General features: G+C 32.1%; 1 protein-coding gene across 1 annotated transcript; it reads left to right on the top strand.

Annotated features, from left to right (window-relative positions):
- The first annotated feature begins 11,975 nt into the window (after window positions 1-11,975).
- On the top strand, window positions 11,976-15,660 carry LOC107892564 (E3 ubiquitin-protein ligase APD2). The gene is made up of 11 exons (XM_041087765.1): window positions 11,976-12,119; window positions 12,206-12,507; window positions 12,596-12,702; window positions 12,815-12,940; window positions 13,026-13,119; window positions 13,244-13,318; window positions 13,393-13,475; window positions 14,236-14,382; window positions 14,606-14,678; window positions 14,765-15,113; window positions 15,287-15,660. Exons 2-11 carry the CDS (start codon window positions 12,207-12,209, stop codon window positions 15,360-15,362), a joined length of 1,431 nt encoding a protein of 476 aa, XP_040943699.1. The 5' UTR covers window positions 11,976-12,119; window position 12,206; the 3' UTR covers window positions 15,363-15,660.
- The last annotated feature ends 1,098 nt before the right edge of the window (window positions 15,661-16,758 follow it).

Genomic DNA, 16,758 nt, shown 5'->3' with positions numbered 1-16,758 from the left:
GCCACCAGAAAGAGAAGTGGAATTTTCTATAGATTTGATTCCGGGAACTGCCCCAATTTCCATAGCTCCGTATCGTATGGCTCCTACAGAATTAAAAGAGTTAAAGGCACAGTTACAGGAACTTGTTGACAGAGGTTTTGTTCGTCCGAGTCATTCACCTTGGGGTGCTCCAGTTCTGTTTGTGAAAAAGAAAGACAGGTCTTTGAGATTGTGTATTGACTATCGGCAGCTTAATAAGGTAACTATAAAGAATAAGTACCCGTTGCCTCGAATTGATGACTTATTTGATCAACTGAAAGGTGCCACAGTATTTTCAAAGATTGATCTCCGATCGGGTTATTATCAGTTACGGATAAAAGAGCCAGATGTGCCAAAGACAGCTTTCAAAACCAGGTATGGGCATTATGAGTTTCTGGTTATGCCGTTTGGGTTGACTAATGCACCTGCAGTATTCATGGATTTGATGAACCGGATATTCAGACCGTATCTAGATAGGTTTGTAGTAGTTTTTATTGATGACATTTTAGTTTATTCTCGGGATGAAACTGAGCATGCAGAACATTTGAAAATAGTGTTGCAAATTCTGCGTGAAAAGAAACTTTATGCTAAATTCAGTAAATGTGAATTTTGGCTTCGAGAGGTAGGTTTTCTCGGACATATTGTATCCGCAGAAGGCATCAGGGTAGATCCGAGTAAAATTTCAGCTATTGTCAATTGGAGTCCACCGAAGAATGTATCTGAAGTTAGAAGTTTCTTGGGTTTAGCTGGTTATTATCGGAGATTTGTACAAGGGTTTTCTATGATAGCTTCTCCAATGACCCGTTTATTACAGAAAGATGTTAAATTTTAATGGACAGAAAAATGCCAGCAAAGTTTCGACCGATTGAAGGAGTTGTTGACGAAAGCACCTGTGTTGGTACAGCCTGAATCGGGTAAGGAATTTATTATTTATAGTGATGCATTATTAAATGGTTTGGGTTGTGTCTTGATGCAAGAAGATAAAGTAATAGCCTATGCTTCAAGACAACTTAAGCCACATGAAAGAAACTACCCGGTACATGATCTCGAGTTAGCTGCTATTGTATTTGCATTGAAAATATGGCGGCATTATTTGTATGGTGAAAAGTGTCATATTTATACTGATCACAAAAGCTTGAAATATTTGATGACACAGAAAGATTTGAATTTGAGACAACGTAGGTGGCTTGAATTGATAAAGGATTATGATTTGGTTATTGATTACCATCCGGGTAAGGCTAACGTGGTAGCTGATGCTTTGAGCCGAAAATCTCTATTTGCTTTACGAGCTATGAATACCCGGTTGTCACTGTCTAATGATGGTTCAATCATAGCTGAATTGAGAGCTAAATCGACATTTCGTCAACAAATATGTGAAGCTCAGAGGAATGATGAGAAATTACAGGCTAAACGGGTGCATTGTGAGTCAGGTAATGATTCAGAATTTCAGATTGGAACTGATGGTTGTTTATTATTCAGAGGCAGAGTATGTGTACCGAAGAATTCAGAACTTGTACAGAAGATTTTACACGAAGCACACAGTGGTATTATGTCCGTACATCCGGGAGGTAATAAAATGTATAATGACTTGAAAAAGATGTATTGGTGGCCGGGTATGAAACGTGATATCTCTGAGTTTGTATCAAGATGTTTGGTATGTCAACAGGTTAAAGCTGAACATTAGGTACCTTCGGGGTTGCTTCAGCCAATTACTATACCAGAATGGAAATGGGAAAGAATTACTATGGATTTTGTGTCCGGATTACCATTGTCTCCGAAGAAGAAAGATGCCATTTGGGTGATCGTTGATCGATTAACAAAATCAGCACATTTTATCCCGGTACGTATGGATTATTCTCTAGATAAATTAGCTGAACTGTATATATCTGAGATTGTTAGACTACATGGAGTGCCTGTCTCCATTATATCAGATAGAGACCCTCGATTTACGTCTCGTTTCTGGAACAAATTGCAAGAAGCTTTGGGTACTCAGTTGCATTTCAGTACTGCATTTCATCCTCAGACAGATGGCCAATCTGAGCGTGTAATTCAGGTATTGGAAGATATGCTCCGATGTTGTGTATTAGAATTTCAAGGTAATTGGGAAAAGTATCTACCTTTAATTGAATTTGCTTATAATAAGAGTTATCAGTCCAGTATTAAAATGGCTCCGTATGAAGCTTTGTATGGTAGAAAATGTAGAACACCATTATATTGGGCAGAGCTCAGTGAAAAGAAGATACACGGGGTTGATTTGATCCGGGAAACAGAAGAAAAAGTAAGGCTGATTCGAGATAGTTTAAAAGCAGCTTCCGATCGTCAGAAGTCATACGCCGATCTTAAACGAAGGGAGATTAAATTTCAGGTGGGTGATAAAGTATTCTTAAAAGTGTCTCCTTGGAAGAAAGTTCTCCGGTTCGGTCGAAAGGGTAAATTGAGTCCAAGATTTATCGGACCATATGAGATTATAGAAAGAATTGGACCAGTTGCTTACCGATTGGCTTTACCACCGGAACTCGACAAAATTCATAATGTATTTCATGTATCTATGCTACGACGGTATCGATCAGATCCTTCACATGTTATTACTCCAACAGAAGTAGAAATTCAGCCGGATATGACTTATAATGAAGAACCGGTTAAAGTATTAGTACGAGAAACAAAGGAGCTTAGAAACAAAAAGGTAAATCTGGTGAAAGTGCTATGGCAAAAGCACGGGATTGAGGAAGCAACATGGGAACCGGAAGAGACAATGAGGAAGCAATACCCGAATCTCTTTACTGGTAAGATTTTCGAGGACGAAAATCCTAAAAAAGGGGGGAGAGTTGTAATGGCCCAAATTTGAGGTTATCGGAACAGTGGTTTCGGGACCACAAATCCGATGAGAAAAATTTTATTTTTCTTATATTTTTATGGTCTACAATTTCACAAAATGATTTCATGAAAATTTCGTTCGAAAATTTCGACGTTTGGGCACTCAATTTAGTCAAAAAGACTAAATTGTAAAAGTGCAAAAGTTGAGTTCTACATGTTAGAGGTGTCCAATTGTTATGAAACTTTAAATTGGAGGTCCTTATATGGTAATTATACCATTGGTAACTTGGTAGACAAAAATGGACATGAGATAAGTGAAATAGAAAATTTTTAAGTTAGGGGCAATTTGGTAATCTAGTAATTAAAATGAATTAAAAGGGAAAAAGATGGCAAAAATCATCATCTTCTTCATTAGGACGAAATCAGCAAGGGGGAAGCCATAGTTAGGGTTTTCAAGCTTCCAAGCTCCATAATCAAGAAGTACGAAACTCGAGGTTAGACAAAGGGAAGAATAAAGTTGAAGACTAAGTTGGTGAATTTGGCTAGAATTGGTACCGAGGTAAGTTTACGGTAAATAAATGCAATATTTCAATATTTATTATCAATGCTGTTATTTTCCAGCAACTATGAATTTATTTTATGAATTTATTTGATGATGATCTAAGCATGAAATGATAAAGAATTAAAATTAAAAAGTCCCGTTGATACATAAGGATGGTACTGGATACGAATGTCATGACATTTGGGTAAAGAGGTCCCATGTAAGACCATGTCTGGGACATGGCATTGGCACCGAGATGAGAGGTCCCATGTAAGACCATGTCTGGGACATGGCGTTGACACCGAGATGAGAGGTCCCATGTAAGACCATGTCTGGGACATGGCGTTGGCACCGAGATGAGAGGTCCCATGTAAGACCATGTCTGGGACATGGCGTTGACACCGAGATGAGAGGTCCCATGTAAGACCATGTCTGGGACATGGCGTTGGCACCGAGATGAGAGGTCCCCTATAAGACCATGTCTGGGACATGGCATGGGCACCAACATGAGAACATCCCATGTAAGACCATGTCTGGGACATGGCTTTGGCATGTTATTATCAGAAGAGACCCGAGTATCCTTATTATTCCAATGTAGCTCAACGGGCTTGTAAATGAATCATGTTCATGAAAGTTCAGTTTAAAGTATAAATGGCAAGCTCAGGTAAAGTTGTGAGACTTAAGAACTTATTATACTATCAATTGATGTTCAACGATGCAGCAAGGATTGAGTAAGTTATGCACACAAGTATTCTAAGTAAACAAGTAAGAGAACTAGTATGAGATTAACTAAAGAGTAAACTACAGATATAGACATTGAGTTTAATTATTTAAGTTAAATATTGTTATTTATTTGCTAGTAAACTTACTAAGCTTTATGCTTACTTCTTTTATTTCTCTTTCTCTTATAGTATTGCAAAGCTACTTCAAGGATCCTAAAGAAGTCGGAGATCGTCCACACTATCAACTACAACTGCTCGGTATTTTATATCGAAACACGTTTGAGTTATGGCATGTATAGGGATTTAGTTATTTTGTATGTTTGTAATGATGATTTTGCTAATGAGTGATGTGTAAGTATTTGATGATGTATGGTCATTAAAATGGTTAAGGATGAAGGTGTTTGTTGTTATGAAAGATTAGGTGATAAATTATGCATGGAAATCATGAAAGGATAAAATTTTGCAAAGAAACAGAATTCAGGCAGCACAGTGACGTGAATTTGAAAAATCACCCAAGATAGTATAAAATGAATTAGAGGGTGAATGATATATGGAATTAAATCTTGTTGAGTCTATTTTCATGGAAAAATAACGGTGTAGAAAAAGGAAATTTATATTTTAAGATATGTGAATTTTAGTAAGATAGGGTCAGAACTATTTTTGGAGTCCCCTGTTCTGAGTTTAGAAAATAATTAAAAATTGTACAAAAATGGTTATGAGTTGAAATTTACATGCTTAGATTCCTTAATGAGTCTATTTTCTGTAGAAACAAGTAAGAACTTCATATGAAAATCCTACAGTGAGAAAACTTATTTTTAGTAACAAGATGTCAGAATAGTTGAATGGTGAAACAGGGGAGACTTTAACTAATAAACTGTACTAATTGGCTGAACCAAAAATTCTAAAAATTTTATGGTGAGTAGATATATGAGTCTAGTTTCAGGGAAAATTTACGGAATTAAATTTCGAGTTCTGTAGCTCAAGTTATAATTAATTTAGTAACTGCTGCGCGATTGGACAGATTTGCTGTAAATAGTGAAATAAATTTTCAAACCTAGTTTTTATGCTCCGAATTGGTAAGATAAGCTAAGTAATGCCTCGTGCTCGACTCCGGAAACGGTCTCGGGTAAGGGGTGTTACATTTTTAGCATGAAGAAAAAACTTATTTATTATGTATGTAGTGTAACACCCCAAATCCGGTTTAAACGTTATGACCGAATCTGGCGATGTCACATTGTAACACCCCTTGCCCGTATTCGATGCCAGAATAGGGTACGGGGCATTACCAGAACACTTACACTTATAAACATGTTAAACCGAGTTATAAAATTTCATTCAAATTTAAACTCTTCAAATTTTTAACGTGCTTTTATAAATCTTCACGTTATAACTTCAAAATACTATATGTGTAACAAATAGGGCTTTTGAGACCCAATACATACTCATGCAATTCAATACTTCATTTCCATTTCATTTAATTCACGATTCTCATGTTCACGATTCAATTCAATTTCTCAATCCAATATACATTTCAATACCGCAATAATTCATTTAATTCAAATCATATCATTTGCAATTTCCATTTAATCCACGTACAATTCAATTTCATTAAGTTCAATACTAATACATATTTATCGTTTAACTTAACGTCCCCTTTTTGCATCATTTTACACTTCAAGCATGAACCTAGTATTTTATTTCCTTTCCACTGCCGTTTCCTATGCATATCACATAAGATATAAACATTACACTCAACCATAGTCGCAAGTTAGTCTTTTTGAAGACTAACCACATGATAAACCATTTTAATAAAGATTACAAACTTTAAACCTTACCACCCTTTTATGATCACAAGCATATTTCCATCTAGACATTTACCATCTCAATGCATAATTTAATAAATTTAATGTGGCGTTATCCAGCACAACTTGGCCAAAGCCTAAGCATACACACCAAACATGCTAGCCAAATAAACATATAGTATAAGCATTATAAGCATGAATAAGCACCACATTTATTTATGTATCAAACTTATCAACATGAGTTAATTCATAAACCATTTCTGACATTGCTACATACCAAATCATATACCAAGTATACCATATACACATACTATGAAACTTTATTTTCTCACATGAACTTTAACTATAACTAATAATGCACAATTATAAACATCATTTCTTTTCAATCGTTTATCGATTATAATCGAACATATGGCCAATTATACACCAATCATTCATATGTTCTTCCAATTTTCCTCCTCCTCCTCCTCTCCATTCCACATCCTTAATGTGTATAACACACTTAAACATCATTAACTACAATTTCACTATTCACTCACATGTATATTCAAAGCTATCTATTCGAGTCAGAGTCACTAAATTATTTTTACCCGGAGATACAAAACTCCAAATTAAGAACCTTTTATTTTTCCCGAAACTAGATTCACATATCTTATTACCATAAAATTTTCAAAATTTTTGGTTTAGCCAAATAGTACAGTTTATTCTTTAAAGTTCCCCTGTTTCACTGCTCGACAGTTCTGACCTCTCTTCACTAAAAATTAATTATCTCATTGTACAGAATTTGGATATTGTTTTAGTTTATTTCTCTTGAAAATAGATTCACTAAGGATTCTAAACATATAAACTTTATCCCATAATTATTTTTGTACAATTTTTGAAAATTTTCCAAAGTCAGAACAGGGGATTCCAAACTCATTCTGACTCTGTCTAACTAAACTTCAAATATCTAAAAATATATGACTCTTTTGCTTTCTCTATTTCTTTTATGTGAAAATAGACTCATTCATCTTCAATTTCATTTATTATTCAGCCTCTAATTTAATCTCCACCATTTTTGGTGATTTTTCAAAGTCACACAACTGTTGTTGTCTAAACTATTTTATTGCTAAATGTACTATTTCATAATTTTACTTTTTCACTTTCAATTACAATTCAATTCAAAATTCACTTTTCCATTTCTAAGTCGATATTCAATTCAATTCCACACCTATATTCATTATTCAATTAGAGAACATCTTACAGAATTGAGTACTTCGTTTTCTCTATGCCATAGTCCAACTATGGTCTTACACATATTTACATATTGATGCCATAGCCCAGCTATGGTCTTACACAGTAGCACATATCACACCGATGTCATATCTCGGATATTATACGGAAATCACATATCACATGTTGCCATGATCCAACCATGGTCTTTTTCGTGAATTCATCACATATCACTGAACGAAAGTACTCATTCCTGCGTTCTACTCAATTTAATCTTCTAATTCAGTTTTCATACTATTATAATATTCATGATTCAATAATAAAGACATAAAACAAAACATCATATTACCTCTAATTTAACAATTAAATATAAGATTCTATCATATGAACGTATTGATTTCACTTATTCAAGCAAATGTACATAAACACAAATTCCATTTATTTAAGTAAATTCGCTTATCATATTCACTTAATCAAATATGTTGAGCACATAGCATCATATAATCACCAACATACTTGGATGAGCTTATCACAACATAAACTTTCATTTCGTTTTTTTCTTGTTTTTTTTTTCCATTTATGATCATCCCTTTTCATACATGAACACTTACATATCACGAATTTTTATTCTTACCTTTCCAAATTCCAACATAACGTGAGCATATTTCATTTATGTCAATATCATTTTTAGCATTATTGAAAATAGCTCGGTTGAAAATCATCTCTGTCTTAACAAAACAATTTCGTTAAAGCCCGGAGATATCACACCATCACGAGTCATAAGATGGCATGTATAGCTAGACTCACACATGAGATCATTTTTGTCACTTCATTCGTATCCCTTTTTATTCTAAAGGTTCATTCGAGAATTTTTCACTTTTTCTCACTTTTTTTATCGATCAATTTCAATTTCTCGTCTTTCTTGATTTATAACAATACATTTAACTTATATAACCTTCACACTATTCATTCCAGTCCAAAAATCATTCTTTGGAAAAATTATGTTTTTGCCCCTAAAGTTTCACAAAATTATGATTTTGGCCCTAGGCTCGTAAAATAATTTTTATTAATTCCCTTGCATTTTAGGCCTAACTGAACCATTTTCATAACTATAGCAGTCCACAATACTCACTTATTCACGCACTTGTGACATATTTTATAACTTTTACAAATTAATCATTTTAGACATTTTCATCGAAAATTACTTAATACAAATCGTTTATCACACTCCAAACATTCATACTCTTCCATAAAACATCAAAATACATGCATATCATTTATGGGTAAATTTTTAAACATAAACCCTAGTTCAAAACAATGGTAAAAATAGGTAAATCTTGTTACGAGGATTTCAAAAACGTAAAAATCATTAAAAATGGGGATAGAACGGACTTACAATCGAGCTTGGAAGCTTGAAAAACCCTAGCCATGGTTTCTCCATGCAATTTTCGGCCTAGGGGTTGAAGATGGATAAAAATTGACTTTTAATTTTGTTTTTAATTTATTTTAATAACTAAATGACCAAAATACCCTTAATAAAAAACTTTGGAAACATGCCTAACCATACCCATTTTAAAATTTAAAATTACCATATAAAGATCTCCAATTTAAAATTTCATAACAATTGGACACCTCTAACATATAGAACTCAACTTTTGCACTTTTTACAATTTAGTTCTTTTGACTAAATTGAGTGCCCAAATGTTAAAATTTTTGAACGAAATTTTCACAAAATCATTTTGTGAAATCGTAGACCATAAAAATATAATAAAAATAATTTTTTTTCTCGTCAAATTTGTGGTCTCGAAACCACTATTCCGACTAGCCTCAAATTCGGGCTGTTACATGAATTATAATAGTTGGATACAAAATAAAGAATAATTAGTACAAAACTAAACTTAAAAATAGGATACGAGTAAAAACTCTGATAAAAAAATAAGACCTCTTCCAAATAAGTGAAAAATTTTCCTTCCAAATAAGTGAAAAATTTTCCTTCTCTTTATTAAAATTCATGGGAGTGTTTAAATACTACCGATTGAATTAATTTATTGCTAAAATTCAGGTAAAATACACTTTTTTTTACACAAAAAATATATATTGACATGATAAATCAGAATGTGTATTTTTAAGAAAAATTAACTATATTTTAATCGAAGTAATTGAGGATAATAATTATTTAAATTCATTAACTTCATTATTAAAATGAAAAATTAAATTATATCAAAATTAAAATATAAAAATTAAATCTCAAATTATAATAAAAGGATTAGAATTGAAATTTAAACATTATAATGGCCCATTAAAGGAAGAAAAAAGAAAGTGACACATGTGTAATGTAAAAGGCCTTAGGGCTTATATGGACATGAGCTAACCCAATGCTATTAAACAACCAATATAAGTCTTTTTAAGAGACAAAAATTAAATTATAATTTTTATAATAGTAAAAATATAATTTCATTGCTTTAATAGTTTATATTTTTATAATTTTAAAAAATTAAATTAAATTTTATATTTTTAAAAGGAATTAAAGTATAATTTTATTTTTACTAAATTAAAATTTTAAAAATTTCAAACATGCCAATTTTTGTGGTCTGCCAAAAAGGAAAAACTGTAGAAACTTTGGTACACTTTTTTTTTTGCCATAAAACAAAAAGTACTATTTAACAAAGCAAATGTGCCTAAGTGGTTGATTGATAATAAACTTGATCATAGATCAGGTTATTCGTCCAAGTTTATTCGAAGAAATGAAGGGTTTGGATAAAAATATAGGCTTGAAAAGTGGACTCGGACAAAAAATAAGACCCATTTTTTAAATGGGTCAAGCATCGAGTAGGATTTTTGACTTAGGCTCAGCCCAAATCAGTCTAAATATTCTTTTTTGTTGTTATTTTGCTACCATTTTGTTGTTTTATTACTACTAATTTGTTGTTATTGTTTGGATATTATATAATTTTTGTTTTACTGTTAATTTTGCTATTATTTTAGAAGCATTTGCTTGCGAAGTTGCAATTATCTTAATATTATTTAAATATAAAATTTTTTTAATGTATTTTTGATTTGTTGAGAAACATTTATTTTAATAATTTTACTGTATTTGATATATTATTTTTTAAAATTTGTTTTTATATAAAAATAATACAAGCGAGTTGTGCTTGAGTTTAACATTTTTAATCTGGTCCAAGCTTGAGCAGAATTTTAGGCCCATTTTTCAAACCAAGCCTAGAAATCGACTATAAAATTTTACATCAACCTAGTCAAAACCCAACTCGACTCATGATTACTAAAAAACTTTTGATATAAATTTAAAAAAAAGTTAGTATGTATTTTTTTTAGCGTACTCCTCTAACTTATTTAATATATATGTGTATTATTTTTTCAAAAGCCATGAGTCTTATTACAGAGTTAATTGAGAATAGATTAAAACACGAAACTAATAATTTTTTGTTATAAAAACCAGATCAATGATTAAACAGATTGGTTTTTTTTTTCGATTCAATTGATTCAATTGATTAAATATAAAAATATTTTTTAAAGATCATAAAAATAAACAGTAATGGATATAAGTTATAACAAAAAAAATTAAATAGGTAAAAATATGCTTCAAGTCCTTATACTCTTTATAGATTTAAAATTTAGTCCATCTACTTTTATTTATAAAAATTAATTTCTTCACTTTTTCAATTTAAAAAATTCATGATAAATTATTTGCACCATTAAAATTTTGTTCGTTAAATTCATTAATTAGACATTTTAAAATAAAAAAAAATATTCGTTTGATAATCATATAACACAACAAATGATACTGTATGAACTTGAGTTTAATAGATTTTTATCAATTTAAATGGGTTTTCAACTGATATTTTATCGATTCAATCGATTAAATCAGATTCTGAATTTAAACCAATTTATCTAATCTAATTCTAACAAATGTGAAAACACAATTAGACAACTATTTTATTAATCATCTCAACTAAATTAATTTCAGTTCTTCACTAAGCAATTAATGATAAAGCAAACTGCCATTAATTATAATAACTATTTTGACAGAAAAACACAAAATTATATAACTATAATCTTGAGAATCAGATCACAAAATGTTTCCCAAATGCTCTGTTTTGTTATTAAAAATAGAAAAAAATATATTTTTATTTAAAAAATTATAAATAATAATATTTTTTAAACTGTTACCCAAAATTAAAAAAAATTAAATCTAATCTCAACCTAATTCTATTAGGTTACTTTGGGTCTAAATCCCAGCATATGTGAGTTATGTCTGACTTTGTTCTGGTCTAGATTTAAACATATATTTCAATTCTCAATTCGTTATATTTTGTATTCAGTTGATTTTGGTTATTATCAACCGAACATATACTTTTTGTGATTTCTATTGTATTTATTATGGTGGAGATACTTGATAGGTCCCTTTATTATAGAGATCTGATCAAATTAGTCCTTCTATTATTAAACGGATCGATTTAGTCATCATACTATTAAAAAAAAGTACATAAGACCAAATTGGAATAGAGTTAATATTTACTATTTTAAAAAATATAATTTATTATTTAATAGAGTTAATATTTTTAAAGTTTTTTTTTATGATTTTGTGTATGAAAATTATTATTTGGAATTGAATTGCAAAAGAAAAAGTGCTTACAATTTAAATTTTTTTATTCTTTTTATTAGTAGGACTAAATTGATTTGTTTAATAATAGAAGGACTACTTCAATCCAGCCCCCGGGACTTCCCAGATACTTTATGATTGTACTTAAAAAACCGTAAACAAGCTAAAAATTTGGGCAATATTGATTGTAATGGTAACTTTTGTCATAAAATCGAGGGAGTTAAATGCAATTTTCGTAAAATGTAGTAAAAATAATTGTAATAACTACCATAGCATATAATAACTGATACCGGAACCAGCTTCCAACAACAACCGGTCTAAGCAAAAGACTGATTGGTGACTTTCAGTCACACTCTTCTCCATGGAATCTCCTTCCCCCAATTTTCAAGGTAATAATAACATTTCTTAAATCCCTAGCGTTATTTTTCTCTAAATTATTAACTACCAATTTTTTTTTTAAATTTCTTCCATCTAGAATGGATGAGCCAAATTGGAGTCAACCCTCCATCTCCGGTGCTTCGTCTTCGTCTTACAGGGAGGATTCAGGCGCGGCAGTGGCGTCTTCTTCACAGGTTCGAGAGGAAGAGGAGGACCGAGACCAGGACTACCCGCCACAGCATCATTTCCAATTTCATAGTCCTGAGCTTGAGAATCACCACATTGGTGGCTTTCTTTCTTACAGAGATAACTCACCTGCTTTTAATGATAATTCATCATCGGTGATTAGAGATGACACGTGGTCTTGCATAATTGTTGTTTTCACTTTTTGGTTTTTCGGTTCGTATGAATCTTCTTCTTTTTTTATGGTAATTAAGTAAAGTTTTTTTTTATTTTGATGTTGATTTTTTTGGATGGATTGGAACAGTTTCGATGACTTTGATTCTGGGAGTTTACGGGCCAATGAATCTACAACTTGGTCCAAATTGTTCTCTTCTTATTCAACCAAATCCTCTTTTTGTTCAGAGTGTGACGGTGATTTGCCTTTTACGTTCTTTTTTTTTATGAACTTTTGGTTCAATTTATGCTTTTCTGTAGAGGGAGGGGTTGTTTTTTGGGGGTTATAGCTTATTTCGGTTTTTGTTAGGTGGAGGAGAAAGATGGTACTAAGCCAGGACTCAACCTCTATGGATTATATAAATCTCCATCTCTTGATGAAGTTACTACCTGGTCTGAAACTTACACCCCCACTATTCAAGCTGATTCTCACATGGTAACTTTGATTTTTATTTTGTTTTTAGCTTGAATAGTTTGGTTCTGATTATGTTTCTAAGCTCTAATTTTTTTATGATAACCAGGAGTGGATTCGTTATCTGAACAGGGGATCTCAAGTTAATATTTCATATAATGTGAACTCAGTTAGCTCCTCTGTTTTTCTTATAATTGCTGAAGGTAATCATATAACAGTAATAACTTTTCTGGGAACTGTTTCCATAAAGCTTGTTCTAGGAATGTTGTGAATTAAGTAATAGAATCTTGGGAATTTAATGCTTCAAGTTATTTTGTCACATTGCAGGGAGTGAAGGCCTTGCTCGATGGCTTGAGGATCCAACATACCCTAACACCACTTTATCTTGGAACATTGTTCATGGTGAGATGGAAGTGGTAAAGCATGAATGTTCTTACCATAAAAATGGTTTTCTACTGACTGTGTAGTTTTGGCAGGGAGTGGTATGATTCAGCAGGATATATATAGATCTTCAAGTTATTATATTGCACTTGGTAATATGAATACAGAGGACATTAAGGTAGTGTTGAAAATTTGACTTGTTTATCTTGGTTTGCTGATTTGGTTCTTTTGCTTGAGTGCTGCTTAAATACTTGAGATGTTGAAATCTTAACTACCTCTTTTACCAACTTTAGAAATAGAAATATTTCATGTTGTGTGTCCCTTTTAGTTTGTTTGAATGGATTTGATATTATTGATGAATATTATTAACTTACTAAGACAGGGGCGGGCTACTTTAATCATTAAAGCAATGCTACCTTGTAAGTTGTAACTGTGGTGGGAAATGTCATAGGTTAAGCTATTTCAAATAAAACTTTGGGATGTTGGTGTTTATTCTGCAACTAGTCTGCAAGACTACTATCTGTATGATTAAAGTAATCAATGGAGTGCGTTCTTAAATAAAAAGGACCTTGAAACATCAAAACATTAATGTCGATTGTCTCAATTTGTTATGTTAAAAGTTTATATGAATATGAGATGAACAAAGTGGAAAAACTGAATTCCCATGGATCCCTTTAAAAATTATCTCTGTGTATGACCTCAAAATATTAGTTCTAAGAAGCCCTTAACCTGCCAAGTTAGATTTGAGTGGTAGCTATATACATTTGATTGATGATATCTCAAGTTCTAGTAGGTGCTTTAGGTGACAAGAATGCCTGCCATTCTATCAGATTTCACTGAACTATTTCTTTCTGTAGATACAATTTCCCGGTCTTCCTTCCGTTCTTTGGTTACTTCTTTTTTCATGTGACAATTGTGTTGAGTTTTACATTGAACAGGTGCAATTAAAATTCACATTCAAGGCTTATATTTACAATACAACTGAAGCTTACTACAAGTGTACCTTCGCTAATGGAGTGTGTAGCTTGAATATCTTGTTTCCTGAGGGAAATTCTGTAGTCTTGACATCTCCTGGTCCAGAACAGGTAAATCTCTTACTTTCTTTTAAACATAAAATCTTTCTTTCAATGTCTTTCAAGATTATGTGGTTTTGAAGGCTGTTACATAGCCATTTCTATGTTATTTGAATCATGGATTAATGCGTCTTCATAGCAGAGGCTATATATATTGTGAATCTTCCTTCATTACCGAATGTTTTCTTTACAAAGACTTTACATTCGGTTTTCTCTCTTTCTTTGGTTGCTCCAGCGTAGATCTGCACACGACTGGTCTTTTAGATTGTCGTATGGACCAAGATGGATTACATATATTGTTGGCATTGGTAAAGTGCTTTCTTGATTGCTCTCATTACGACCTTTACAAGTATATCATCTTAGAATTTTGAAATTCTATTTTTTCTTCTGAAAGGTGGAATGACTGGAATCATGTTGGTTGCCTTTAACTTCTTAAACAAGTTCCAATATACTCGTGAAGATGAAGCACGTCTTCGCAATGGGGAGCTTGCTTCTGCAAGAGCCCCTCTGCTTTCACGCAAAGCCGATGATTTATCAAGTCGAGGATCATCTTATGATTCCGTTTCAAGTGATGAGGCAGATCTTGAAGATTTTCTAGCGGGTTCTCTTGAAGGCACATCAATAGGAGATGGTGAAAACAGTAACAATACCCGGAGACTTTGTGCAATTTGCTTCGATGCTCCAAGGGACTGCTTCTTCCTTCCATGTGGGCACTGTGTGGCTTGCTTTGCATGTGGAACAAGGTAAACTATGCATCCTCACCTCTTTTTTACAGGATTAACCCTGCGCTTACAATGACCTGCTGATTGTTACCTGCCATGATTCCGAAATTTAGCTTACCATCAAAAACTTTTCTTTTTGTTGAATCAATGCAAGATTTTCTTAGTTGACAAGTATTGTAATAAACGTTTTGCAGAATAGCAGAGGCTGATGGAACTTGCCCCATTTGCCGTCGGAGTATGAAAAAAGTGAGGAAGATTTTCACGGTATAATCAGGGGGAACAGCAGTTTATGCTGATGTCCCTTAATCGAGTGAATGATACACTGTCTGACTGGGTTATCTTTATCAACACAGTTTTCAAGGTGAGACTCTTATCTATCATCGTTCTAAACGATGTTACACCAACCCGTCATTGTTCTTGAAGCATTGTATCCATCGAACCAATGAGCCATGCATTTTGTTTTCCCATAGTGGCTTTTGTATCCTTCATAAAAGTAGATTTTCTTTGGATTCAACAATTCAGTCATCACTTTACAAACAAACCAACTAAAAAGTAATTATTTTCTTCATGATTTTTAGTTTATCTTTTGAAAATCTGGGTTGTAATGTATTAAGCTCCTAATTGAGTTGATGTTATCAGTCAACCGGTACCAACTCAGTTGAATAAGGATTAAAATAACTTTATTTACAAAGTAAATAATATTATTTATCAGATGATGGATTTGAATTTAAGTTTTTAACATTTCTACTCTACCGGTAAAAGTACTATAAAGATCTGTACAAGAAATTAGATTGCATTTTGCCTCTTCTACTTAAAAAAATGAGGAACTTAGTTCTTATACATTAGATCAAAGAACAATTTGGTATTTTTTGTAAAAAATTAGCGTGATTGGCGGAATAATTAGATAATGACATGCGAACCTCGTACTAACATACAAGGACTAGTTTAGACTAATATATCTATTTTTTTGAGGAGAACGAATAAAATACAATTCAATTTTTAATCTAAAATCTCCATAGTATTTTTATCCTACTTTACCATTTTAACTAAAACCGATTTTTTATGCGTACATGAGTGTGATGTAACTATTAAAAATAAAACATTTCATTATTAATAGAACACAATAGCATGGAGCAATGGGAAACGGGGGCAAATAACCAATAAAAGCTCCTTTATTTTTAAAATTATCGAAATGAGCCAGGTTTTGAATTAATTACTGAAATGGACCATTTCCCCCAAAAACGCATCCACGTCAACGCGTTGTCAGGGGATAAAGGAGGAAAACGCTTATTTAAGGAAGCACTTTGTCCACGTGGACAAAAAACGCTTCCTTGAGGGAGTGCTTTGTGTCCACGTGGACAAAGTGCTTCCTTGAGGAAACACTTTCCCGTTTTTTAGGATTTAGGATTTTTTGCAATTAAAGTTAGTGTTTTAAGGTTTTTGAGTTTTTAGATTTTAGGGTTTTAAGGAAAAAAATTAAATAAATAAGGGTTTAAGGTTTCTTAATTAAATTAATTATAAATTTTAAAAAAATAGAAATTAATTAGAAATTATTTATTAAGTCTAACTTTATTTAAATATGGTTAAATATTAATTACAATTATTATATTTTTTCTCGAATTTTGAATTTAAACTTCTACAGTTTAAAGTATATATTAAATATTAA

Source organism: Gossypium hirsutum, chromosome D01 (genome assembly GCF_007990345.1).
Source record: "Gossypium hirsutum isolate 1008001.06 chromosome D01, Gossypium_hirsutum_v2.1, whole genome shotgun sequence".
NCBI lineage: Eukaryota > Viridiplantae > Streptophyta > Magnoliopsida > Malvales > Malvaceae > Gossypium > Gossypium hirsutum.
The sequence above is the reverse complement of the archived record's forward strand: the minus strand, read 5'-3'. Positions and strand labels throughout refer to the sequence as shown.

What these genes read in the sequence shown, in the direction of transcription:
- LOC107892564 (XM_041087765.1), top strand. Translation starts at nt 12,207, where the DNA reads ATGGATGAGCCAAATTGGAGTCAACCCTCCATCTCCGGTGCTTCGTCT. An exon ending in TTCAAGCTGATTCTCACATG is followed by an intron (nt 12,941 to 13,025) that starts GTAACTTTGATT and finishes TATGATAACCAG; the next exon opens with GAGTGGATTCGTTATCTGAA. An exon ending in ATCTTGGAACATTGTTCATG is followed by an intron (nt 13,319 to 13,392) that starts GTGAGATGGAAG and finishes TAGTTTTGGCAG; the next exon opens with GGAGTGGTATGATTCAGCAG.